Below are 27313 nucleotides of genomic sequence, written 5' to 3' on the forward strand. Positions count from 1 at the left end.
ATTTAAGATGCAGATTTACACACCAGATGCCTGCCTGAAGCTGAATATTTCAGGGGGAAAAAAATCAAACAAAATGGTTAGATCATTTCTGAGAGAAAATATAATTTGATCTGACATAACCTAATTCCTGAGGTTTTTAATTTGCAAACTTAAGCTGTACCCCTTGACACTTTATAAGTAAAATGGAATGGGAGATACCTTAGTGTCCTATTTGTGCTATGGGTATATCACACATGTGTGCATATCGTAGGTTGAAAACATCCACTATTATAAAATGCAGAAGTATTTTAGTTAGAAAATAAAAATCTAGGAGTAAAAATATTTTTTTAGATTTATATATACAAATTGGATCTCCAGAATAATATGCATTATATATTCACTGTTCTCTGTTAAGAAAGAGTCTAAACCACCTCCTTTCCATAACATTCATTCATTAAGCCTGAAAATGCCTGGAGTTGCCTGATGCAAATAATACAAACAAACCTATGAAACATGTTTTTTAATTAAAAGCCCACTTTATGATCTGTCAATGTGAAATAAGCAGTGACCTGACTGTTAAATCTCAGAATACTGAACTGGCACTTTGTCTATGGTGCAGATTTCACACTTATCTGCATGATTTAAGTGATGCAGTGGACAGAAAGGAAATGAGAGTCAACCTTCCAACCCAAACCCGCAGGGACCTGGACAAATCTCCGGCACATCAGGGGGCTTGCTCTGATGAGATGTTACACCAGAATAATGAAGAACTCTGCCCCATTTGCATTCAATAGAAACAGACAGTAACTCTGTGGCAATTGTTTCACACGAGCCAATGGTCTGGTATCCTAAAAAAACCCTGCAAAACCCAGCAAATGCTGAGAAAGCTGAGCTGTAAGCAGGTCACCCTCCTGCAAGGGTCTGCCCAATTTGGCTCACTATCAGTGGGAGAACTCATTTTTTGCCGCTGGATCTGCTCAAAACGGTTTCGTTACAGGCAGCGTTTGTTTCAGTGAGCTTGGGCTGCAGTGTGAACTTCAGCAGGATTCCCTGAAAGGCAAGGGATGATTTTTTGGCTGTGGCAATGGTGCTTTTGACTCAAGGTGGAGGAGGAGCAGACCCTCTGTCAATGTTACTGCCAGGCTCTGCTGGTAGCTGCACACACGCTCAACAAACAGGCAACAGGAAATGCTTCACCTTGCCATGCATGAGAAGGCGTATGGTAAGAGTGACATTGAGACCTCCTTCAGACACTTTTCCGTTGTTCGTGTTCATCCTGGCCTTGTATCTTCAACACTTGAAAGTAGCTTCGTTTTTCTTTTATTTATTTCTTCTATTCACTTAATCAACCTACAGAGAGAGAGAAAGAAAAAAAAGAAAAAACTACCATTGAGTGGCTGAAGCTACTATGAACTGAGAATATCATGTTGTACAAACCAATTAACATTCCTTCCTTTGATTTTCTGGACTACAGTTTAGTGCTGAAAAGGCTCCTTTGATTATTATCCCTCCCTATACTCTTTAGCCTTTCACCAATTACAAGATAAACTCCCTTTTGAAACCTTTAAAATTTTCTTAACTTCCTGTATTTCGAAGTTGAAAGTACAGGACACAGCAGAGTGAAATACGTTTTCTTCTGAAGAGCACTTTGTTAACCTTTGCAGTGTGTATATGCTATATACATATATCTATACATGCATTTTTTTACATGGTGCTATTTTCATTTCTCTCCTTGTTACTACCTCCTTCTCTTTTTGCTCTTGCAGAAGAGATATTTTTGTTTTCTCTCCAGCTAGAGAGAAATGAATTCTGAGCCTAAACACTGATCCCTGCCAGCAACAGCGGATGACACATTATCAAAGACATCTGAATAACTAAGAGACACTTGCTGTTGTAAATCTGGGCACTGTCTGACTTTGTTTTTGTCTATGAGGCCCAGAGGTGGCTCTGTCCCTCAAAGGCCAAAGCTGAGCTTCAGCCCTAAGTGGAAGGAAGATTCTTCTTAATTCCTAATGACAAATTGCAGATTTTCCGTCATTTACAAAGCCATAAATATCCTAAAATGCTAATGAAAGCTGCAAGGGTTGGCTTTGAAGGGATAAACAAGCTGCATTATGAGTTTATTAATGCAAGGACATTTATCAGCACAAACAAAAATGTGGGCTGGAAGAAATATTACCAAGGGCAGGCAAATTCTGTAGTAGAAAAGGCTTAGTGACTCCTTATTTAGTTTCGTCCTTTTCAGGCTTATCTCATAGTGCATAAAACCCTTAGACGTTATGCCTCTCAGTAACCATCCCTTCTTTTTACCCATCCTCTGTGACAACCCTATTAGCTTTGTATCTTTGGGCTTCCCAAAAATTTGCCTTGCGCTATATATAAATAGGGCACTGGATAATGAGCACTCCTAGGGACACCCATTTTGTGTTTTGGAGTGTACAACAGTGTTTCACTGTTGTGGTAAGCTGTTCTCCCCTTGCCAAGATTGCTCAGGCATGGGACTAAACAACTGGAAGGACCTATGGGATCATTCCCTTAAAAACTCTCGAGAAGTGTCATGAGGCTGTTTCACCACTTGTTTAAACTCTATCCTAAGAACCACTAAGCCCTTTACTACATCAAAGTGAAGCCCACATTGGCTGATAATGTTATACATGAGAGAAGTCAACAGCAATTCTGAAAGAAAGAGCACAAGAAATGTGTGGAGTGATTCCTCATTGACTTGCTAAGCTGCCAGCAACCAGAGATTCACAACACCCTGGGAGATTTCCTCCAGACCTGCATTTTCCACAGCCACTGGGGGACAGCTCCATCAGTTTGTCTAGTGCCTTCCTGAATCCATACATCTCCAAAAGTGGTGGTCTCACACATTTAATATTAGTGTGGAAAAACGTTCTCCACTCTATGTGGATTAAATTTGCTCACTGAAATTTCCCTGTTACACATTTTGCCCTGTGTGTGTTATCTGAACACCATCACACCAAGTCACTCTGAAGCCGAAACTTCTCATTTCAGCCAGTGGCCAAGCCACTCCTGATGTTTTTGCCCCTGGGAAATATACTTGAAGAGTTTTCTCTCAAGCCTCTGCAGGAATACTAGGGCCACTGAGAGTTCCTGTGCCTTCAGTGGCTGCAAGAATAAGTGGCAGACATGCCTAAGGAGAGATGAAAAGAAAGAGTGTGAAAGAGCAGCCTAAACTCTTCCTTCCACCCTCTTGATTTCCCCTAACGCAGCACAGACTCAGGGTATTTAATATCATGTGCTCCACCACCTAGACCATAACCACTAATACAAATCCATTTATTTCACATTTCTTGGCTTATCACTTACACTACATATTCCTTCTCTCACTGGAGAAAGGGAGACAAGAAGCCAGGTGCCTGGGTGAGAAGGCAGAAAACAGCAGCAGCCTGGCCATGTCTCTGATGCATCGTGTATGCAAGAAGGTGACAGGAAAATGTTCCAAGGCAGATCTCAGGGAATGGCAGAGAAAGGTATCAGCTGTACTCTACTTGTTTCAGATTAGACCAGGACTCAAGGGAAAATCTGCAACTAGATGACCATGACAACCCCTTCTGACAAGTTCAGAGCATGGAGTAGAGGAGATGATTGGCTGTTCCCAGGCTGAGAAAAGAAATGGTCTCATGCTGCTCATCTGCTCCTTGCTGAGGGAAATGCACTAGTTGTGACAGCCCAGCATTTTTTGATCTGTCAAAGGTAACCCAACCAAACCCAAAATGCCGAACAGAAGCGCTTTGGTACATAAACAGTTGCCTAGACCTTGGCATTCTGGACTGTATGACAGCAACACTGGCCATTTGAGACCTCTAGAAATTGATGGCAGCTTTAGGGCATGCTTGGAAGATTTCAAGAACAGCTGTGTTTCAAGTAGAAGCAACTTATGTAAGACCTCTGTGGATCAAAATTCAGCAATGAAGGTACAGTTGTGCTTCTAATGAGATGTATTCCCAAGTGGGAAAAATAATCCCAGACTATAAACAGGTTCACCGTTGCCATGGCCTTTTACTACTGGGATGCTATGGCATCACTTTGGAAAAAAAATATGGAAGAAAATCTTTACTCCAACAACAAACCAATCTCCACCCAAGCCTCACCTTTTCCAAGTAAAACCTGGAAAAAATCAGTAGTAAAGGCTAATACCTTTTGGGTTCTTTTTAATGCCCCAGAGGTTAGAAATTAAATTCCACCACAAATACTGTTAAAAAACCCACTGCTATCTGATTTTATGAAGGATTTTGTCACTGTCCCTCCTTCCAACAAGCTTAAACTCTGGCACTGAGAATCAGCACAGATGTCTGGGGGAGGGCTGGGAGTGTGTGTGCCTGCAAGGAGTTAGGCAGCTGTGTGAGATACAAAAGGAATTAATTCAAAAAGGCAGCCTCACATGCTAAGGAAGAATATTTAAAACCTATACCTACACCATGAAGAGAGAAGACTTTTTACTATGCCAGGTCATTCACATTTGCCTCAGTTGTCCTGAGAGTGCATGTATTCTGGGTAAAACATATACACCTTTACAAAGTAAACCTACAGCACTGTTAATGACCTGGGGGTTTGGGGTTTAAAGACAGATTAAAATAAAATGCATTGTTGTGCTCCATTATTTTTAACTAATTAAAGTTATTTTTAACTAATTAAAGCAAGTTTTTCTGCAGACAGCATTGCAAACATGCTGATCTCCGTGTGCATGCAGATGTCAGATCATGGCACAAGGAAGAGAATGGTTCTCTCCAACAGAGCCTCCTACCAGACAGCAAGACATCCATGTATTTATAAACCTACTGCTGTCATATACAAGCGCATTGTGACTATTTAATTGCTAAAATAATTTCAATCTCCTTTGCAAAGTCAGCATTTTGAACAATTTAGTATGTTCCTGCCTTGTGTGTGCCTCTCTGTGAGCGAACAGGAGGATGAACACAGAAGGCTTTCCTTTCCCAAGCTCTGTGTGGTGAGCTCCCATGGCTACCCTAGGGGCTGGGAGAGTTGAGTCTCAGACTGAAAAAAAAAATCAGTTTTTCACACTTTTCCTGGTGCCAGAGGAAAGTGAGGGGACTCCACAGGTGAGCAGAGAGTACTGTGCAGGGAGGCAGAGTCAGTGGCATGGCTAAATGTGAAGAGTGAGAGTACTTCCACTTTAGCCTGCCTTCAGCAGAGAGCAACAACAGGAGGACAGCTGGACAACATCCTCTTCCTGACTTGGGACTCTGGACCAGAATGCACAAAGTCTGAAATCTGGGGCTCTGCAGCTCCAGGTAACAAGCAAAAACTATCGTGCCCACAGAACAAAGGAAAGTAGCTCACATCAGACAGTTCCCAGCAAACTGCAGATCTTTGCTTCCTTTGGGGCTTTTTGATTGTCCTGTGGACATTTCCACTGCTGTTTATCATGTAAAAAGCGAACAGTTTTCTTCAAGTTGAAAAAGACATCCAAATGCATTTTAAAAACCACAACCTTTTTAAAACTTCAACAAAATGGATGTGGAATCATATGGAAATGCTTTTTATCTGTGAGTGTGTTTCTTTACATTTTTAATATTAGCTGTTTCAAGCTGGCATAAACCCACATGTCCTATATGCTCAATATTTACTACATACAATTTTTTAACATAGCTTTTCTGCAATTGTGGGTAGATTAGGTGAATAAAACAATAAGTAGCTAAGCCACATGTTCATCGGACTACTACAAAACCTGAACACAGTTCCTTAGGGATTTCAGTGAATTAATAAAAGCTACAAGATGAACTGTACAGCTGAAGGGCAGTGTCACAACCCCCACATATGCACACTTGGAGGTTAGGAATCCTTGTGGCTGAGGGGATAGTGTGAGATGGCTGCCTGAAGTTTGAGACATAGAAAGTCAACCTCATGACCCCCTTTCTTCCTACCCCTCAAGCCTACTAATTCCCTCTGAGACAATAAGCAGGCCATTGCAAAGAATAAGCACTGCACAGTGCTTAAAAAAAATATGCATGTTAAGGCAACCACTTCAGGCATGCAGGATAAAAAAGCGGCAGGCAGGGATGCCAAAGATGAATAAAATCAACATAGTACCAAGGTAGACATCACGCAATTGATCTCTGAGTTTAAAGCCCAAATACATTATTTGACATCTGAGAATTTGCCAAGAGAGCTGCTCGTCTCTAAGATCCAGAGGGATGCAAGGGAGAAGGGAGAGAAAGAGTGTGCACAGGGTGAGGTGGGGCAGAGCTGCACAGTCACAGAGGTGTGCTGGAAAGAAAAGAGAGAGAAGGAGAAAGGCAGGGAAAAAGAGAGAAATGAAGCTTCAGATAGCTGATACGGGGAACAGTGTGAGAAAAATCTATGTGGAAGCAAGAACCACCTGGAAATATTAAAGGAGAAAGCCTGCTCTGCTATACAAAAATCTTGATTTTATGGTTGTTAAATCTGAGCTGTTGGGAAAGAGGAAACTGGCCAGAGCACCCAGCATGGCATTCTCTGTGTTTGGGCACAAAAACCTCTTGAACCTAATTATGATGCTTTATCACCACCAACTGAAAAATGTAATTATGAAGCAAGCAAGGAAGAATCTACTGATGAAACTGAAAAGAACAAATTCCAGCTGTTCCACTGGAAGAAAAAAAAAAAATAAAAGAATGGGGAAATGATAGTGAGTGACATTCAGGAGAAGCCACTTCTAATTTACATAAGGATGGTTAAACTCAGTCATATAGTTTCCATATATCTGTACGTTTAGAAAAAGATACCTCCTGTAAGGGAAACATGAGAACATCCAGTTTCTCACAGTCAACATGTCATTTTCATAATATATGGAAATATCCCAAAGGAGGAGTAGCAAGGCAGATATCAAGCCATGGCGGCATGGGGGCAGAGACATGGGGGCATGAAAAAGAAGACTAAGACATCAGCAATGTGAAGATGAACAAAGAGATTTATCATGAGTTATGAAGAACTGGAAACTGGACAGCAACACACTGCTGTTATGAGGAAATAGTTCAGAGTTTCATCTATTTAGCAAGAACTCCAAAAAAAAGTATTACAAAAAAAAATAAAAAGGAAAAAAGACAGCAAGAGTGAATAAAAAAGAACAGAGAAAACTGAAACACAGGAAATCATGAAAAGGCTGTAGTTAAGTCCCCTTGATCAGAAGACTCCAGGTGCAGGGAGACCTCCCAGGAATTGGAAGAAACATCACCAGTGATCACAATGAGAAGAAGCAACCTGTGCTTTCAGCAGAGCAGTTTTTTGGAGGCAGATTTATGCTACTTATGACACGATTTTAGTCTTTCATTTTAAATGGAGGGAATACAGGAAGGGATAAAGAATGTAAGAAAATGACCACAGGATGAGAACTGGTGACATTAGCAGTAGAGTTGACATATTTGGCCATACAGTAAGGCTTAAAATTAAAAATAAGTTGTCTGCCACAGAAAGGTTTATACTACCAAACGAGGAGATGACTACTTTGCTTAAAAGCTCTTTGATATGCTAGGCAGCTATTATCTATGGCTTTTCACTTTTTTCTGGATGTCAAAGGACTAAACAGTGTAATTACCCAAAAAAACACTGGCAAAAGTTACACTCCATGGCCAAAAACCAACAACCACAACTCTAGGTGAAATCCAGAGCAAAACCAGCTCAGCTGCAGTTGTATTAATTTGTTTCAAGGAACATTTTTTCAGAAATTATTAAAAGAGATAACGATCAGACAATATTTACAGTCTTAGCTGAAGCAAAAGAAGACAACTGGATATTTGCTAAACATACACTTCTTCAGTTCCTGTGTCAACTGAAGGAGAAAGACATCCACTGTTACTAAAACATATTGTTGCGAGGTTACTAAAAACAAAAAGCTCAAAGGAAGCCCACAATAACATAACAGTAACGATAATGACAACTCTTCAAAGGATTTCTCTCCCAATAATAACTATTTGCAAAAGGAGAAATCAGGCTTTGGAGCACTCCAGTTTTACACAGAAGCCTCACCAGGAGAACCTGATTAATGAACAATAGCTAAAGAAGCAGGTGCAGTATCAACCTTTCTACTTTATCACTTCCATCTCCCAAATTACTAGAGAGGATTCTACACAAAGGAATAAGATTATACATTTTATTCACATCCTTATAATTTATATCCCCAAAATAGATTTAATGCTAATCTCTAACTCTTTCATGAAGAGAATAAGATCTGCAGTCCTGGTTCCCTTAAACTGTATCATGGCCCATTTTAAGTAGGGGGATAGTTGGTGTGAGTCCAAAAATCCAGAAATGAGAAAATTAATTCTTTGTGTTACCAGAACAAAGCCTGCATGTGTCAGTTGGCACAATGGTTATTGGTAAAAAGGTAAAATAAGATAAAAGAACAGCTCAAGAATGAAATTTAAAGAAACATTAGAGAGAAGAAGGATTCAGGAAATTCATGAATTACATGCTCAAGGAGATATAAATAACAACTAATAAAAGTAAGCTGAATATGGGCCACTAAGAGAGTAGCAATTGCGTACACAAGCAGACATACAAAATACGTGTTTGTGCGGGGTTTTTTAAGTGGTAAAATATTAGCTCAAAAGTCAAAGGGGATTAAAGAGCAACACATTATTCCACCAGCTGACAGCTACTAACAAAAGGCAGTTACACAGATTAGCAAGCCCTGTACTCCTTTTACTAATTATTGTAAAAATCTCTTTATCTGTCATATGCTAAGCTCTGTAGTTACTACAGATGGCTGGAAGTAGTAGTTTTGCCAAAGATGTGAAACTGATAAAGAAAGAGTGGGATGAAAAAATAACAGAACAACTTTTATAGGCAATTGCAAGACTTCAGGAAAGCAGCCATTTGAATGCAATTTTCTGAAGTATCTGAAGCGACACTAGTTTTTCCTTAGTATGTTTAATGGTGTTTTGCCTGAGGAAGAACCTATCCTATCTATAGAAGAAGCTGCCTTGTGTTCTCCCTGCAGCTGCCTTTGTGTTCTCCCTAAAACAAGAAATGCCCTCACCCTATACAACTGACATCTCATTTGCTGAAGATCACTCAATGTCAAATAATCTTTGAAGAGAACAGCAAAAGATTAGAGACTTATTTTTTCTATTCACAACAGATGAATGTTTAGCTACTAAACTTGATATACGTGAGTCCTGCTCTTAAAATGGACCACTTTTTCTCATGCTAGTCAATGAGCAAAAGCTTTTGACAATTACAACAGTTGTTCCCTTTTTGATTTATTAAAGGAAGTAAATAGCAACATATTTATTGACTCTTCTACTAATAATGTTTTTTTGTAAAGCCTTTTGAGTAAACAATATGATGTTGTGAATTTATTACAGGAGGAAAAATCACAGAAGCACAATAAAGACTATTGTCTTGTTCACAAATTTTCTACTATCAACATTTAATGACAAATTACTTATTTAACATAAGTTAATGTCAAAATATTGTTCTGTGTGTGAATAGACAGCTACACATTGCCAAAATATATGAAGTTATCTTGTTAGAAAGCATCACATGCCAAGCAGGTAATAAATGCTATCAAATGTCTGGAAATGAAGTATCAGGAAATCTAGAAACACATAATGGTATTCAGCAAATGCCAAACAGACCTGGGATCTGACAGCAGTAAATAATTTCCAGAATATGGAAAACACAGTGATTCTTTTGCCAAAGGTATCTTCCGTCTTCCTAATTTCCCCCCTTCTTTCTGCAATTATTCCAGAAAAAATTACCCTGGCACAAATGCAGAGAGAATCTTTACAATTCCTCATAAACTACAAGACAAGTAATGGAGCGAGCATGCCAATACTTTGTACAAACCCAGTGGCCAACCAGCACTTCTGCATACGTGCAAAAGCTAGGCAGATAAAAGCTCTTGTAGATAGCAGCTGATGTGTTGGACTAATGCAACATAAATGCTTCCACAAGAAAGTTGCGGCAGCCCACTATAAATAACTCTGTACAAATATTCTCCCAGAGGATTCAGGATAAGCAGGAGGACAGAGCAGAAGGTGCTTTCTTTCCTTTCCTAATGGCAGCAATGAAATGAACTGTAAGCTTCATCACGAACCTGCCAGTTTGCAACATCAGGGAAGACAATTTACGCATACAGTAGACCCGTTATTTACTAAAGACTCTAAAGCTCTAATCATAGCTTTAAGCATAAAATCAACTTTAACTGCCACTTTATCCTGTGGCTCCAAACCCTCGAGTAAAGCACCCCGTTTCTCAGACCTCTGGGATTTTTTATGTTGCTTGTTTCAAACAGAAATTTTGCCTTACTTGCTTATGTTTGACCATGAAACAGACACTCCAAGTAACTTGGATAATCATTCCATATGGTGTGAGATAATAAATCTAATAAAGAAATGTACATATAAGTCACTGGGAAGGTGAGAAAAAAATGGAACAGATTGCTATCATAAGTAGCATAGTGGTCTGTCCAGCACAGAGATGCTTACAAGAACAGCCTATCATATAAGAAGAGATTTTTGGTGCACACCTATTCCTGGAAAAACCCTACGTTCTGATGACCTAAACATTGTGAATGTGTGGTATATTTGTTAAATAGTCTCTGCCTCCTAAAGTCAAATGCATGACTTTGAAATTTCTTCAATAAATAATTTCATTCTAGAACAGTGTTTAAATAGTAAATTTACCTTAATATAATTTAAAATAAATGAAGCAACAGCTTTGCTTGCTGATTTAAATAAGAATTTAAATATAAATTTACTTGCAATAAAAGTCAGAGAGTCAAGCCTGAACACATGTTCTCTTTCCCAGTTTTTAAAATGTGTAAGAGAACAGAGAAATTGTTCACATAATTGTTCAAATATATTTAAAGCAAGATTTATGTACATACATTAAAAAAAAAAAAGACACATTTCAACATAGTACACATATATGCACAGAATACGCTGAGAAGTAAAGTAAGGCTTTTTTTACATGACAGATGTGGACAAATTTTAAAACATTAAGCAGCACATTGCTGTGGTGTAATCTAATAAGCAAGTATTTAGAATGATTTTTAAATGATATTTTTATTTTCAGTAAAAACAGTCTCACATAGAGATTTATAATTTTCTTTTCCAGTACGTACAGGTGTACAGACAGCTTCTTATTGATCAAAGGAAAAAATTCCCCAAACCATAAGAATAGTCAAGGAAATACAGAAGCTTCCTTAATAGGAAACATTAGCCCATCAAGTATGTTCCCACTGGGCACAGAACAAACAGGTATTTAAATATATTTGGGGTTCTATATTTCCATTGGTGTTGAAATGCTATCTGTCCTAGAATATATCTTTGTCCAACCTGTCTGTAAATTAAATGTTTTCTAGACATATCTGGTTTGATAAACACGAGTCATTTGTTTCACTCAAACCATAAACATGGCTGTTGGTCAGTGAAATGAGGCTAATAATCATGATGATACATTTCACTTCATTAAACATAAAAATATTACATATTGATATAATTGAACCTCTGACACCAACAAGCAAAAATCTCACTTTTGTTGTCACCTTAATCATGTTATTTACAAGGCTGTGAATTGAAAATCCATTCAAGCTTCCCAGATGAATAAAATAAATGTTTATTTAAAGAAAGGGAAATTCACACAGCCTCTCAGAAAGGGAAGAGGATGAGCTCCAGTCCTTCAGTCACAAGGGGATGGATACCAGCCTCTGGAGCGTGAGTCACAGGCTCCCTCCTGGGATGCCACACTTGTGCTTGCTTGAGGCAGCAATGGAATTGTCTCAGAACCCAGTCCAACAGCAGCACAGCTGCAACAGCTGCAAATACGGCTGAGTGCTGCAAAGAATTCCATCGTTCATGGGGATGAAAGGGGAAAACAAAAAGCAATGTTGCAATATTCTGCCAGGGTGCTGGAATTGTTGCCTTCAAAAGCCACAATCTGAATATTTAAGTTCTCAACCACTCATGGTTAGTGAAAACATACAGCATTATACAGATTTCACTGTGAAACGAATGACTATGGAGTAGGTAAGAAAATCCAGTAAGTTCCAGAGCCTCATTTGAAAAAAAGATTTAACAAAAAAACCCCACCCAACCAAAAAAACCAAAACTCAGCCCACAATAAATGACTCTTTTATGGGCAGTCAATACTAAGAGTAAAGAGCCAGACACATCCCAAGATTTAAGGCACTTGAATCAGTATTTTTGTCACTGATTTAAACCAGGAGAATCTTTAAAACTCAAAAGCCAGTCTAATTAATGAAGTATTCAAAACCAAAGAAAAAATCAAATAGTTTTTTAGTGACCTCAAAGTGCCAGTTGTAAAGTGAGCCACATATCTTGCTCTGCGACTGCATCTGGCTTCAGCCATCCATTTGTTACTTCTGTGGAACCTTTAGAAAGGAAAGAGCCTATTTTTGAATAAACAACTCATTTGTTCCACCTAGTTGCTCAGCTGCAACAGTGCTTCATGAATTTTTGTCTACCCTTCAGTCTCTTTTTATAAAAACACATGCATGCACATGTATATACGTCCATGAAAATATACAAGCTTCCCCACCACTTCCAACATTTTTAAGAGATAGGGGAATGTCAAAGTGTCAGGTTCACACAAGCTTCATTGCAGGACTAAGCAGGGGAAAGGTTTCACTGCAGGCCAATGGGGGCCTCTTCTCCCAGTGACAACCTTGAGTGAGCAAAGTGGAAGGAGGGGACTGTGAAAGCAAACTAATACAATCATTTTAAAAGCTCCCAGATTCAGAGAAATTCCCAACAAGAAGTGCTTTAAGCACACAAAGGACACACATTCTTTTTTTTTTTTTCCATAGCTGCTCCAGCAGCTTTGTGCCTCATACACAATCCTCCTACCCATAACAGATTTTCATGGACATAACCAGATGTGTAATGTGTTGCTCTACATTCTTGATGAAAACAGGACAGGACCTTTGCTAATATGAATGATTTGATGGTGCCTTTACCATCCCACCTTTGGCTTGGTCCACAAAGTGATCCACTAGTTCATTTAAAAGAAAAAACTACAGATCAAGAGAAGGTATTTGCTGACTTATTGCAGAAACGCCAGAGATATACTGTGGATATACACCCAGGAATGGGTTACTACTAAACAAATAAATAAATAACCCCCTCTAAAATAAAACAAAACAAATCAAAAAAGCATTACTAATGTTTGGTAGTGTCTACATCAGTAACTAGAAGACGGCATTAGCGTCACATTAATGACTGTCACTTGGACGGACTGCAGACACTAAAAGGAGCTCACATAGGAGCAGGAATAATAACCCAAAAAGTAACACAGTGAAACAAAAAGTGACAATAAATCTACAATACAAGCAATACATTTACAGTACAAATGCAACAACTGAGAAACCCAGTTCTTAAAAATGAGTCACATCTAGAATGCCCTGATGATACAAAAGACCTGGGGATGACCCAGGCTACAAATTAAAAGTTTAAAACTTGTACTTTGAAGCAGGGGAATAGGAAGCAACTCCTATTTTATATTTGCACCTGGACAATCAATAACCATAGCAACACAAAAAACCCAATCCAATCCAATCCAATCCAATCCAATCCAATCCAATCCAATCCAATCCCCCAAACGATCACAAACAAACAAACAAAAAGAAAATGGAAAAAGAAAAAAAGAGTTCATTGACAGGAGAACAGAAAAAAATCTACATACTAAAACTGATAGAAAGATGCAGGTCTTAGCCTCTGTCCAGTCTAATGCAAAGGAAACAGAGGCAAGTGAACTCATGAAGTCTTACTAATCTCTGGTCTCTGAGACTTTGTACATTTTCTGTCTCTTTTTCATTTATACTACAGCGCCGGAATTATTTTTATTGAAGTTTGGGAGGACAGGGATATTTTAGAATTTTTTTTACCATTATTTAGTCAATAAGTAAATTAACTTGGTAAGAGAAAAAGGAGGTCATAGAGTATTCAAAGAGATACAATACTTGTTTTCTTTTTTCCCCTCCAGTGCTCTGTATTGAAATCTGAAAAGCCCGTTTCAGATTCTGCACGTTGCTATTGCACACGTATTAATAGGACACACTGGCCTTTGATACAATTCTCTTCAGGGAACAAAAGCTTCCTTTGGCACAACTACAGCCACTGCTTGTTGTAGGTTACACATGTCTTTCCAGTCAAGCATGATTAATAACTGTTAAAAAAAATGCTCATGACCCATGGCAAGTATTCTTTCAACTATAATACCAGCATTATGGGCTCTGAATCTCAGTAATTTTAAAATGTGCTTCTACAATGGAACTATAATTTAATTACTTTTTCTGCAGCCTGTTCCATTTTGTTTCATCACTTTGATTGCACCATGCACTTGGCAGCTTATGGAAGACTGCATCTGCCTCCAGGATTATTTCACTGGGCTCTTTCGACATCTGTTTCTGAAAATGACTTTATTTGCAGTGGCATAAAGAATAATCAGAGACTTGTTTAATCCAGATAAATTGGAAAAGAGAGAGACACAGAGACAGAGCTGGAGACAGGGAAGAGACCAGGGAAAGGGGGAAAGCAGATCTATTCTGCATGCTGCAGAAGACATCAAAGTAATCTCTCCTCTTCCTGTGCTTCTGCAAATGTTGTTACCTGATGGATGATATGATATATGAAAAGATGAGTCACTAAGTCAGTTCCTTTTAATGTTTAGGGGGAGCTCATAGATGCAATACATTCTAGCTAAATCTTCGTTCTGTGCTTGATCAGTTTAATAAAATTTTCATGAATCACATTTGCAACCTCATCCACTCAGAATCACAATGCAGTCTGAAACGATCCATAGCAGTTGACAGAAGTCCTTATAATAAATGAGCTAAATCTGGGCTCCAGCCTGACCTGACATCTTTCCAAAGGCAGCTACAGCCAACACCTGTTGCCGAGTGCCATGCACAGCTATGGACCGAGCACACAGTTCAGCACAACGTCCCACATATCGGCACTCATGAACCGGGTCACCTGTGTATCAGATGACCAAGTGCAAGGCAGCTGTAACATGCCCCTGCCTGCCTGAGCTTTGATTCAACACAATGGAAACCACCATTGTTGACTCCTGTTTACTTTTGTGTTATAGATGGATTTGTTAACCCACAAACCATTGTAAGCATTTAAAGGCATGCTCTCTAAAAGATCACAGGTGTTGGCCAGGTTTTATTTCATTCTTGAGTTCTCTTTGCCTGTTTTTTTTTGTGTAGGGTGAACATATATTTGTCAAGACATCCACTGCCTCCACAAGAAAGTGTTACAGGAAGGCAGCTCTGGCAACAGAAGCCAATAGCAAGGCTTTAGGGACAAAGGCCACTAAAATCCAAAGTGCTAGAGTGAGCTGACCATAAGGATAACAAGCAGAACAATTTCTAACATCATCTTACTTTTGAGAGTTTTATATCTTGCCTTTCTTGTGCTCTTTTCTTTTTGGAGATTTTTTCTGTTATTTGCTGGTCTTCTGGGGTATATTGCTGTAGCAAGCACATCAGAAACTAACTGGTTTGGACACATCTATTTTGCTAGGAATTACCTAAAGACAATTCCAAAGGAGGTCCTACTGTTCTCAGGATAACAATGAAGGAAAGTCATCATCCCCAGAAGTAACACGTATCATGCAAATGCACAACAGCTGGACCCAAACAATTCTGTATTAGCCTGATTCCCATAGTTGTGTGGCCTTAACTATCATAAACATTTGGGCTTTCCTTTCCCATATGACCAGAATGACTCTTGGCCCAGTCAAGATCCCAGCTTCCTTCTGGGCTTTTATCCATCTAGGGCACGTAATTCCCTTTACCCACCAAAGACATGCTCTTAAGTGGTGCCCAGGCACTTTGCTGTTTGTCCCCATGAGAAGGTCACGAAAGGGAAAGACAAAAAAATCTTCCTTTCTGTACTACACTGCCTCACATTTCCTCAGCAAAATACAGCAAGTGAGCTGAGGACATGAAAAGAATCAAAGCTTCTACACTGCTGATCTACTTACAGGCAATACGGGAAGCAAAACTCCTCTGGCAACCTGTGTGCTAGTAACTTGGCAAGCTTGACAGTCTGCACTTGGAAGCCTGGTTATTTTCATAAAGACATAATCCCCAAAGTAAACAACTCAAACTTTTGGAAGGAAACAGACCGAACCAAAAATTCGCAGTGGGCAAAAAGGAAAAGAATCCTAAGTTTATTTTGCTGATGAATTACTTGAAACCCAGGAGAACAAGGTTCTCTCCCCTCCTTCCTAACCAAGATCTTCGATACCTCTCTGATGTCTAAAGGTGGAGGTGAAGATTTGATAGATTTGATATCAGCTATTCACAAAAGGTTTGTGCATTTTGGGTATATGTATCTCTCTTCAGGGAAGCTGCCCTTAAGACAGATACATTCCAGTGACAGAGCATGCTGTGAAAATCCTATTAAGAGAATATTAACAATTATTTTGTTAATTTTTCCTTTTAATTTAGACAAGTTTACTTCCTCCCCTCATTTTCCATCTCACAACCTTTGGCTGTAACACAGCAGCTGTGCAGGGCCAGTGGCCATGCAAAGAAATTGATCACTGCTTTTCTAGAGCTTCAATGTAAAATGTACACAGCATAAGACACAGAGAGTCTGACAAGGTTTTGTCATCTTGCCAGTATTACCAAAGAACAAAAGCCATCATGCTTAATTAGCAATGCTCCCTAAAGAATTTTTAAGGATGTACTGTTTAACAGCCTAGGTGAAAATTGGTTTTCCTCTGAAGCACCAGCCAGTGACCACTGTTGGACAAATGAGTAGATGCCTGTGCTGTGCTGCTGGTCAGATGTGGCTCGGCAGCAACTCTTCCATAAAAAAGTGTTCAAGAGTTTGAACACACAGATGTTTAGCTTATCTTAGCCACATGAACTTGGAATGAAGCTTTCAAACCACTGGTAGCAACTGAAGAGAGAGAAGCCAACGCACTCCCTTAAGCACCAATAATAAAAGCAGTTTGTAAGGTCAGGGTCAAGCCAGGACAGGGCAGCACAGGGCAAGTGGCTCTTTACTCAGGTTACTTAAGAGAGCAGTGGAGGTATCAGCTTGTTGCCTGTGGTGATGCCAGTCTGCCCTCTTAAAATCAATTTTTAAGAGGTAAAACTTTAGTTTTAAGTAAATTTGAACAACCAGCTTGGAAAGGGTGGAAATTCAGTGGAAATTGGTTTGGGTCTTGTCACATAATCAGTAGTCCTCACTAGGGAAGGGTTCTTCTCCTCCTGTAACCACAGGTTCCTATCCAGAGCACTTGATACCCATCTTCGGGAGTGGAAGAACACCTCATGCTCTATCCAAGACATTTCCACTGAACTCTAGCAACAAGAGAAATTCAGTTTATGCAGAAGCACAGCCTGCCTTTTACCCCCCCAATCCAGTCTTAGTCAGGGCTCAGAAGAGATTTTTTGAAGACACTATAAAGGCTACAGTGTAACATGGAATAGCTTCTCCAAAAGCGAAATCTTTGCGTGTCAGCAGAAACAGCAGAGATGCCTCCTGGGTATCTTGATACCGGCAGGTCTTTAGCTACTCAGCTGACTATAAAATGGAGCGACTTAGGCTCCTAATTTCAAGCACATAAAGGATCCCGGAGCGTGCCCAGTGTGGGCACAGACACCAAATCTTGCTATCATTGTTGACAAATTGTTGTCTGCAGTCATTCTACCTTAAAGATCTTATGTATGCGACAGTTATCTCCCAGCAGCTGCCCACAGACACTGTCCAAGACTTTCTGGAATCCACTAGGAGCACCCAACAATGCATCAAAGGAGATGACCTGCTCCATATTATCGCTCTTAGGTGCTCAGCACCAACGGAGGGCCTCACCATAGCATACTAACTATTCCTCATCCCCTTCCCCTTGACGTGCTCTATCAAAATTAACCATTTTTCCTGCAGCATTTAAGAAAATCTACTTAAAACTGCTTTCTAACGCAACTGATTTTCATCTACAAAGATGTATCTTATACATCCTTGAAGTGAAATCAGCTAGAAGTGGCTGAAATGAAAATGGACCCTGTTTGTCACTGGCAGACCTAGTTTCTGTCTGTGGCTATCCTTCAGCTCAGTAGGAAAAGTTATAAGATACAAAAGTAAAATTATCTGTGTGGGAGGCTTCACTGTGCTCTGCTTAATTAGCTGCTGTTCAATATGTGAAACACAGCAGTGTGCACCTTCATGTCCACACACGTGCTTGTAGAATCAATGTGCAATGGTGACAGGGTTGATGTATCTTCTGTAAATTGGAATATGACACCAAAACACAGCCAAGAGGAACTAGTCTGCATTACTTTTTAAAACTAATCACGATTTTCACAGACTGCAACAGCCCCAAGCAGATCATCTAAGTTTTCAATTGCTTCCATAAAGCGGAAGCTCTGTCTTTGCAAAAACATTCAGTCACGCTATCTAGGATCTTCCCAGACTGTACTGTAATGTAAAATCAAGATAATTGAGAGATCAGCCATGCAATACACATATACATATATATATATCTGTTCATTCTGATGGAGCCCAACACACATAAAACTGCTTGTATCAGCCCCAACACTCCTCCAGTGCTCAGAGATACTATTCTGATCACATAAAATGCAGCAGCAACCACTATTTCCCCACACAGTCATTCTATACACAAATGTCAGATTATGTATTGTTCTTGCCAATGCAAATGTCATTTTGGATCGGCCATAGGCTACAGACGTGCCCCAGATTATTCTGGGACCCCTATGGAGCTAAGGCACAAATTCTCAGCACCTCGCAGGATGAAAAGCCTTTGCTACAGTGACAGGGAAGGGTACACTTGTCTTGCCCTTCTGGCATGGAAGAGGCAAAAATAAAATATTAAGTCCATGCACTTCTGACCTGTAAAATGCAGCACCGAACAGAAGCAGGGCATCATGGCTGCAGAAGCACAGTTTCTGTGGACATATAAAATTAATGATCCAGCTTCCCTAATCTGTGAGCACAACTAACTGCAGACTGAGAGGTCACAGGGAGGGGTTTTCTGGGCACAAACTGGACCTTTAAGCAGGATATCAGGCACCTAAATACTATGCAAAGGAAAAAAGCACAACACTTGATGGGTGACTTCTACAGAGAAACACTCCTTTACAGTTTCTACAGCAAGCTGTTGATTATGAAAGGCTGATGGTAGATGTCTGTGAAATAAGAGGGTGAAAACCAAGGTAATATAGGAAAAGGGTATATCAGACATACATGACATGTTAATTGTTTCCTTCTGTTTCTCTTGATTTCCCTGTGTTCTAAATAGGAAAGGTGGTGAACCAGTCTGAAGGATTTACTGGGCTTTACTGATAGCCTCCAGAAGGCTCTACTTCACAATTTCTCACTGTGACAGATTTGGTTAATAGCAAAATTGAAAAAAAAAGATGTAGACAGTCTGGAAATGTTGAACCTAATAATTTCAATAATTTTGTGTGTTTCTTGGTTGTTGATTTTTTTGGTGTTTTTTTATTTTTTCCTGAAGTCTGAGAGGCATAAATTCTGTTGAAACATTAGGACCTTGGAAAAGAATTACACAGGTAGTTTGTTATTATGGCTAGCTAAACAAAAACCCCCTAAAACCTCCAAAATCACATCACTGCCTACCGGAGTATTTCTTCAAAGATCTAGTTTTAGAGCCTAAGGCACCATGTCTTATATGAGGTGTGTATGTGTTAATAGAGGGATATCTGTGATGACATCCCCAAGCCCTAGGCAAACTCCCCTCCCTCTGAGTCATGCTGCCTGCCTTCTTCCCTGCTATAAGTCTCTGCCAGCTAGTTCAAGACACTCAAAGCCAAATATTCCAAAGTTCTGCAAGGTGCTTTGTTAAGAATTCCAAAAGGAAAAACTAGTCAAAAAGTCCTATTTCTGTTACCTAAAAATACGTCAAATACCAGCTGCAGCTGAAAAACAGTGGAAGTCCGTTCTCCAAGGAGTACAGACAACCAAGATAACTGCAATACTGAAATGTTACTGTACACTTAATAGTAATAGCAAAAACAATAGCAAAACAACAGACAAATGCAAAGCTGACTAAATACTTAAGAAGTAGTATTTTTCAGGTCATACAAATATCTAATCCAAGTCTTTTTATTCCCAGGATCACAGAAGCTGATGTAGAGGACTAGCCACAGCTTCCATGCTCTCTTCCTTCCCTCACACACCCCCTCACACCACTACCCTCTTGCTGACATCCTGGCACTTCTGATAATTACTGTTTTGCCATCCAGCTTTTGGAAGTAAACGCAAAACTCAGTGGATCTCCTCCTCCTTACCAATGGATTATTAACACAACCTAGCTAGCTTGACTTTAAGTGCAGACTGAATATACTAACAGCTGCATTCTTTCAGAAAATGAGATATGCAGTTATTAATTTTGTCACCAGAGTCATCAGACCAGCTTCTTACTTGTGGCTATGAAATTCTTTTCAGATGACATAGCTCCAAAAACATTAAGAATCCATGTAGTGGAGGATAAAATGACTCTCATATTCTAGGAAAATATAGGGTTGTAACTGAGACATGTAGGTTTGGCTGGAAGCAAGTTTGCGCACAGCCTATTACAAAAGGCATCTTGTTGGTCTCTCCCTTAAGTGCATAAGTAACTGAGACAGGCTTCTTGCAAGATTTTAATGAAAACAGCTCTTTCATGGAAAACTGAGTTATTCTATTGCTGTTTCCTTTATGAATTTAAACAAAGAGTCTTAATTTTTGCCTGAAGGACATTCCAAATCCCACTTTCCAATGTTAGTCACAAAACAGTTTTGCAGTATGTATTAGAATGACAATGGCTTTTCCCAGGGAGAGGTCTTTGCTGGATGAAATGGCAGCTAGCAAACATCATGTAGCTGGTAGAATACCAAAGCAGGAACCCATGGCCACGCTCTCTCCCTTTCCTCTTTTCAGATCTTGCCCAGAGCAGTTTCAGTCTGAGCTTTGGGGCAAAAGTCCTTTTCCTTGGCCTGTTCTCTGCTTGCTTGAACATAAATGCACTTCTCTGGATTGTGAGAGGAAGGAGTTGTGTCTCCATATGGAAGAGGAACACTGTCCCCTGCCCCTTCATCCCACAGCTAGCAAAGACTAAAGACAAGCACAAAGCCCTGCACTGACAGCAGGCACACTACAGAAAATGGCAGAGTTACCCTGAAGCCTAGGTTCAGATGGGCAAAAGACAATGCCCAGTGTTTGCTGGGTGCAGCCAGAATATAAACAAACCAGTCCAAGTTTCAGGTGCAGCTGAAGTCATCAACCAGCTATGCCATTTTCTACACTGCGGCTGTCCCCCAGATGCTGCAGGAATTCTGGCCAAGCCCAGGCCTGCTATTTAGACTTACGCATCCTATCACTGCCACCTCAAGACTCACAAACATACAGCCCTGTGCTGCAAATTCTGCAGCCAACAAGGACAGTAACATCCCATGGACTATCTGAGGACTTAGCGAGCTCAGAGCACAGGCACCAAGGCCTCCACAGCTACACAGGACCGAAACAATTGGAAACGACATCAAGTTCTATATGTAGGCTTAGCTGTGACAGCATTAGTCTGCTTTCTAGCAAGGGTTTACTAGATCAATATTGCAGGTTTCTGCCAGCATGGGCTATCAAGGAACAGGAATATGCAGCTCTTGGGTGCATTGGTCTGCCAATGCAACCTTCCAGGCCAGTACATGGCCAGAACCACATATCAAACAGCAGCAGTTTACTGTGCTGTGTACAAGCTATAATGTGTTCACTTGATATTCAAAGCTGTAAACACAGGAGGTGCCCTTAATTTCACTGTGACTGAAAGTATACAGAACTGGGTCTTATCCTTGTAATATTACCTTGAACTCTGCATGGTGAGCAGCCATTTACATCTTTAGTAGATTAAAAGTGCTGGCTTCATTTGAGTTTGCTTTTCAAATAAATTTCATTTTGAGGATTCCATGTCCTTTTTGTTCCTGGTATATAAAAAGCTAATCCACTTATTTGTGTATTTGTGATACACATCCCTGCTTTAAGGTGCTTTATGACCACACGTTTTGTGACCAAGTTAAAATTTATCATATACTGGCACCAAAGAAAATTAAATCCAAAATCTTGTAATTCTGGAGAAGTTAAGCGATTACTGTGAACAATGGATCTAGATCAACCACTACATGTCAGCAGTTTGGTAAATACCATGTTTTTATGCTTTTGGTAAATTGTCTGTAAAGAAAATAAAATTTTTCTAAGTGTGTTTGCCACTCTCTGGCATACTGGGTTTGATTTACCTAGCTCCAGGTTTATCCTGAACTGTTCACAGTGAATAACAAACTGACTGGACAACATATAGCATCTGGCATTCAAAGATGGCTGTGCGTGCACCCAACTTGGCTTGTCCCATCATAGGGCAATCTGACTTGAATTAACATTACAAAATAGTATTAATCAATTTAATACAACCTGGTTTATAAGTACCTGAAGCACTGAGAGATCCAAATAAAAAGTTTCTAATTTAACACTTTGTTTAGAAGTTGCTGGTTTCAAACTACAGCTTCATGCATAATGTAACTGATACACTGATACATCTTTAAATGTGGCCATGAAGCTGAATTAAAATTTCCATGGCTGCAGAATAAAAAATAATTTCAAATTAATCAAACATTCCCTCCCTCCCTCTCTTTCTATATACATATTTATTTTATATATATATATATATATATATATATATAATAAAATATATATATTTAAAAACTCTAAGTGACCCTAAGCCACTTACAGCTCAGACTCCCAATCTCCTGGTGCCAGAGCAGGCAATGCCACATGCACGTTGCACATCCTTATCTGCCATACACATGCTATTACTTTCACTTCCTCAGCAGCCCCCTTCCATAACCTGACAGACAACAAGGAATATTTCATCAGAAGATGCTGAAACTGCTTTGTTTCCATAAACTATTTGGGAAGTGGCAGATAATGTTTTTTTCTGACAATTCCCTTTTCTCTTTCATTAGAAAACTCCTAAGAAGGTGCTGTCACATCAGAACAGTGGCACTGCACGCCTTCACCCTGCAAAAATGAAAGCAGAGATACAGAAACATGCCATGTGATGACAAATGCAGTTTTAAGAAGTCTTCATACTTTTTTCTTTATATTTGCTTCTTTCGTGCACTCCTCCATCCCCTCAATTATGTTGATGCAACCATACACTGAACAAAACTGTACTGAAGTGATTTGATTTCAAAACCAAACCAAACCAAACCAAATAAAATAAACCCAAACTCTGGATCTGGTTTATAGCACAACCCTACAAATAATCATCTGGCACAACGCAGAAGTGGGTGAACAATAGTGCAGGAACGGTGCCTTATTAAAATTTGCTTTTCTGGCTGAGAAAACCCTTGTGTAACTGCACTTGTCTACACAGAATGGATGGTACTGAAGAACCAGATGCTACAATTTTTCCCCATTCTGCCCATTTTTAGGTGGCCAGGGTTAACATTTTCTGCTATTTTCATGTGACCACACAACAGCTTGCTATCTGTTTATGATTCCTTGCTGTTTCTCAGTCATGCTGACCCCCTCCATGAATGGAGGAGGACATTCGTGGAGCTGAATGTCTCAGCAATGTGCCATGAACTGCCTTTCTGCTGGCAAAACAAGAGGAGTGGTCATTTCTTGCTGCCGCCGCCTTCATCAGTCTTAGAGCTGCAGTGTTCACCGTTAACCAAACTGGAAAGATCTGTCAAATTGCGAGGCTAAATTAACCTGCAAATTTTCTTCAGCAATTCACACATCAAAACATAGGTGTGATCTCTTTTCTTTTGAAAAGAGAAGCACACATTGTTTTCCAGTAAGCTGTGACAGCTAAATGCTCAATACGGACTGAAAAGTCAAAGAAAGAAAAACATATTTACTGTGCCTTCTTATATACTAATTATAACTTTCTAAGAAAATGAAAGCTTTATTGCAGACACATTTTGATTACTGAATGAAAATGTTCTTTCACATTTCAAAAATGTTTCAAGATCCCCAGAAAGAAGACAAAGTGTAAGCCTTACTGTTAAAATTACCACCTGCTCATCCTTAGATGATACACAAAATGCATACAGTGAATTTTAATGCAGTAGAAGTGCCGACGCTATTTCTCCAAGACAACTTTTTTCCCGTATTTTAGAAAGCACTTGGGCACAGATGTTACCAGGTGAAATTCAGCAGCAGATGTCCTGTCAAAGGCATGCCAAGCAACTTGAATTTATTTTAGTGATCTGCTGGCACTCCAGTGTAAACGGCTCAGTGTGATTAACTGAATTCTCCTGGCTCACCTGGAATGGATTTAAGCCCATTTTTGTCTTGCAGGAAAAACCACACAAGAGTAATCTGATTAGTTTAGAAGCTCTTGGAATGAATAAAGATGATGCTCATAATGAAGTGTGTGGCAAGCAACAACTAGTAGCAGCAGGTTTCCTGCTTTTCCCAAAGACCCAAAAGCAAACTTTACCATCCTGTTTCTATGCCAGTATCCCAGCATGTCTTTTGCACAACCGTCTTATTCCGACAATTTTGCTAATGTGATTTTTGGAGACGGGTTGAAATCAAGACCTGAGCTGGGAATGCCTAACTCTGAAGTGTCTCTTCTTCCTAATTCTGCTGACAATTAGAAGTATTTCCACCAAAGCCCAAAAGAAAGATTTAAGCTTCAAAACAGGGCCTTAACTTTATTTCTATTTTTATTCTCCATCAAACAATGTAATTACCTATACTATATTTTAATAATTTGCAATGACTTTCCCAATGCAAATAAGGCTGTGCAAAATACCTGCAGTTCCTCACTAAGCATCTTGAGATCAGGAGAGGACTGGCCAGTTGGAGAGCGTTTGCCAGTGACAACAAAACCACAAAGATCTGAGCAGCTAAGGACTGCATGCTCCTAACATCTCCTAGTGGTCCTGTTGTCCTCAGCAGCCCTCTGATCCAACCTCATGACCCACATCCTGCCCACTCAAACAAAACCTGCATTGACACTTCTTCCTGGCTCTCGACTCCCAACTTTCCCGTGCTGCCTTCCGCAGGCGTGGTAGCCTGGTGGCCTCCTGCCAACACCACCTTTGGACCAACATGAATCTTTCTACATCTTCAAACCTAGACAGACACCGCCTCTCCCGGCATAACAAACCAGAGAAAGATTATTATCCACCACTGGCTTCCACCCTCCAGACTTGGGACAAAACATCCAAAGCTCAGCCTGTCCCACAGCCACCCCTCCCTGCTTGCTGCCGTCACAGCTGTGCACACTGCACTGGGAACCTTGGGGACCAGAGCAGTCTGGCTTGCCCATGGCCAGCTGCCAAGAGGGACAGATACGCCTGGCTGCACTTCTCCCTTCCCACACTGCTCAGAGTCAGTTCCTAATCCCAATGCTATCCTTCTCCCTGCCACCCTGGGGCAGCGCCAGCAGCAGTCTCCTGTCTCTAGTTCATCTGATTTACACACAAGACTGTCATTTCCTATCCTGAAGCCATCCTTAGTCTTCATCACACCGTTTTCAATTCCTAGACTGATTTCTTCAACAACATCCTCATTCACTGCACCAAACTGATTCATACCCTGAACACTGCTCATCTCATGCTCAAAGGGAATGCTGGCCCTCTGGAAAAACTGCTGCAATGATGTAATTTGGGACTATAACACAGTATGTGTGAATAATAAGGCCAAATCAGAGGCACAGAAGAAACCGCAGATCTGGCTTTTCGTAACTTCTAAGAGCTTGTTTCTGCCACTTAGAAGTTCTTTTCATGTTGGTTTTCAGTGCAATGCTACATACTTGTTGTTAAGCACTGACGCTGGGGTTAGTGCCACAGTGGAAACAGACATAAAGAGAGCTTCTGTCTTGAGAAATATCCTTTCAAGCAAAAAAAGATACATAAAGAAAAGGGACTGAACCCCTGTGGCCCCACAGAACTTCATGATCACCTCCCACCAGCAGCCAAGTAAAATCTACAGGCATCACAACCCTGAACCACTACTAGGGGATACACAAGACTTCCTTCATCTGGAAATAAAGCTAAACACAACTCAAGTCTATATTGTTACCAATGAAGTGTGGCAGCTCTTACAGCATACACATTAAATCCCCAGTGTTCAACCAACCAGCCTTCATTCATAAACACAGTCTGGATTGGTTTGGTTTTCTTTCTGAGCAAAAACTTGCACTGTAAGCCTCCTCAGTATGGAGGCTATGTCCTAGCATTTACTTCATTAAGCTTCATTGTTCTAATCAATAGCACATTCACTTTTGTTCTGCTTTACAATTAACACCATATAACATCACCAAGACTTTTTAAAATGAGAGTCAGAGCTGCATGTAAAAGACCAAAGCAAAAAAAAAAGCAGTACCTTTGGTTCTGCCCTCTTCTTCCTTGCAAGCCTTGCAACTGCTATGCTCACTGTTTCCATTTCTAATAAGTGCAATTTTAATATGCTGAGAATTTTAGGCACTCAAAAAATTTGCCGACATGTTTGAGCCTCTCAATATAAAGAGTCACTCTATGCTAAATTAAAAAGGACTGAATAATCACATACTTTGAACAAAGACTCTTTTTGTTTTCTGAAGTTGTTGCTATGCACATTCATGTGAGAATATAACTTGATCACAGGAAACAAGAAAGCTTTGTAGTTTGCACTTTTTGGGCTTACAACCGCAGTCCTGTTCAGTGTGGTCACAAAGGCATCACTTGATTTTTCACCAATGTTAGTAATGCAACAATCTTTCCTTGCTAATGTTTAGTGCTGCACAATTAATATACAACTGCAATACAAGTGACATGTCTTTATGGGTCTGGAAGCCTATTTTTTGTATAGTTTTTTGGTGTTTCAGATGCCAAGTGGCAGCAGCCATGGGCAGTGGGTGATGGTTTACACTTGGTGCAGCTGTGGCCCTTCACAGCCAGTTCACACAGTGCAAGCCACATCCCAGACCTGCCCATGATGTCCCAAGCAGCCTTTTACTCTGCATTTTGGACACAGCATGATATCCTCCATAGCAGAAGGCAAGGCTGCCTCAGAGAAACCATGCTTTCAGGGCAGATTTGTGTCATGAGTGATACAGCTGCAGGCAGAGAAGAACTACTCAAACCCTGGAAGACATCACAGTGTGCTGCTGCCGTGCTGTGCAGTTGTGAGCTTGCACCAGTAGCCAAAAGAGCTCTCTGGCCTCAGACCACACAAGGGACAACCCTGGGCATTTCCACAGCACAGGGTGTCTTCATCTGCAGTCATGTAGGTTTAAGTACTCACTTATAAATAGGCCTTAAACTAAGGAAAATTAGTTTACAAAGTGAATTTTGCTTAAGAATAAATGAAAGAGAGACATG

General features: G+C 40.1%; 1 protein-coding gene across 22 annotated transcripts in view; it reads right to left on the bottom strand.

Annotated features, from left to right (window-relative positions):
• The window catches only part of LOC134551255 (poly(rC)-binding protein 3-like), a 141647-nt gene that overhangs the window by 61615 nt on the left and 52719 nt on the right, over nucleotides 1-27313 (bottom strand). For all 22 annotated transcript variants that reach the window (XM_063398728.1, XM_063398718.1, XM_063398799.1 and 19 more), the window contains exon 2: nucleotides 1177-1329. In XM_063398728.1, the coding sequence (XP_063254798.1) occupies nucleotides 1177-1254 (78 nt within the window). In that variant the 5' untranslated portion in view covers nucleotides 1255-1329. The remainder of the gene's footprint in view (nucleotides 1-1176; nucleotides 1330-27313) is intronic.

Source organism: Prinia subflava, chromosome 1 (genome assembly GCF_021018805.1).
Source record: "Prinia subflava isolate CZ2003 ecotype Zambia chromosome 1, Cam_Psub_1.2, whole genome shotgun sequence".
Classification (NCBI taxonomy): domain Eukaryota; kingdom Metazoa; phylum Chordata; class Aves; order Passeriformes; family Cisticolidae; genus Prinia; species Prinia subflava.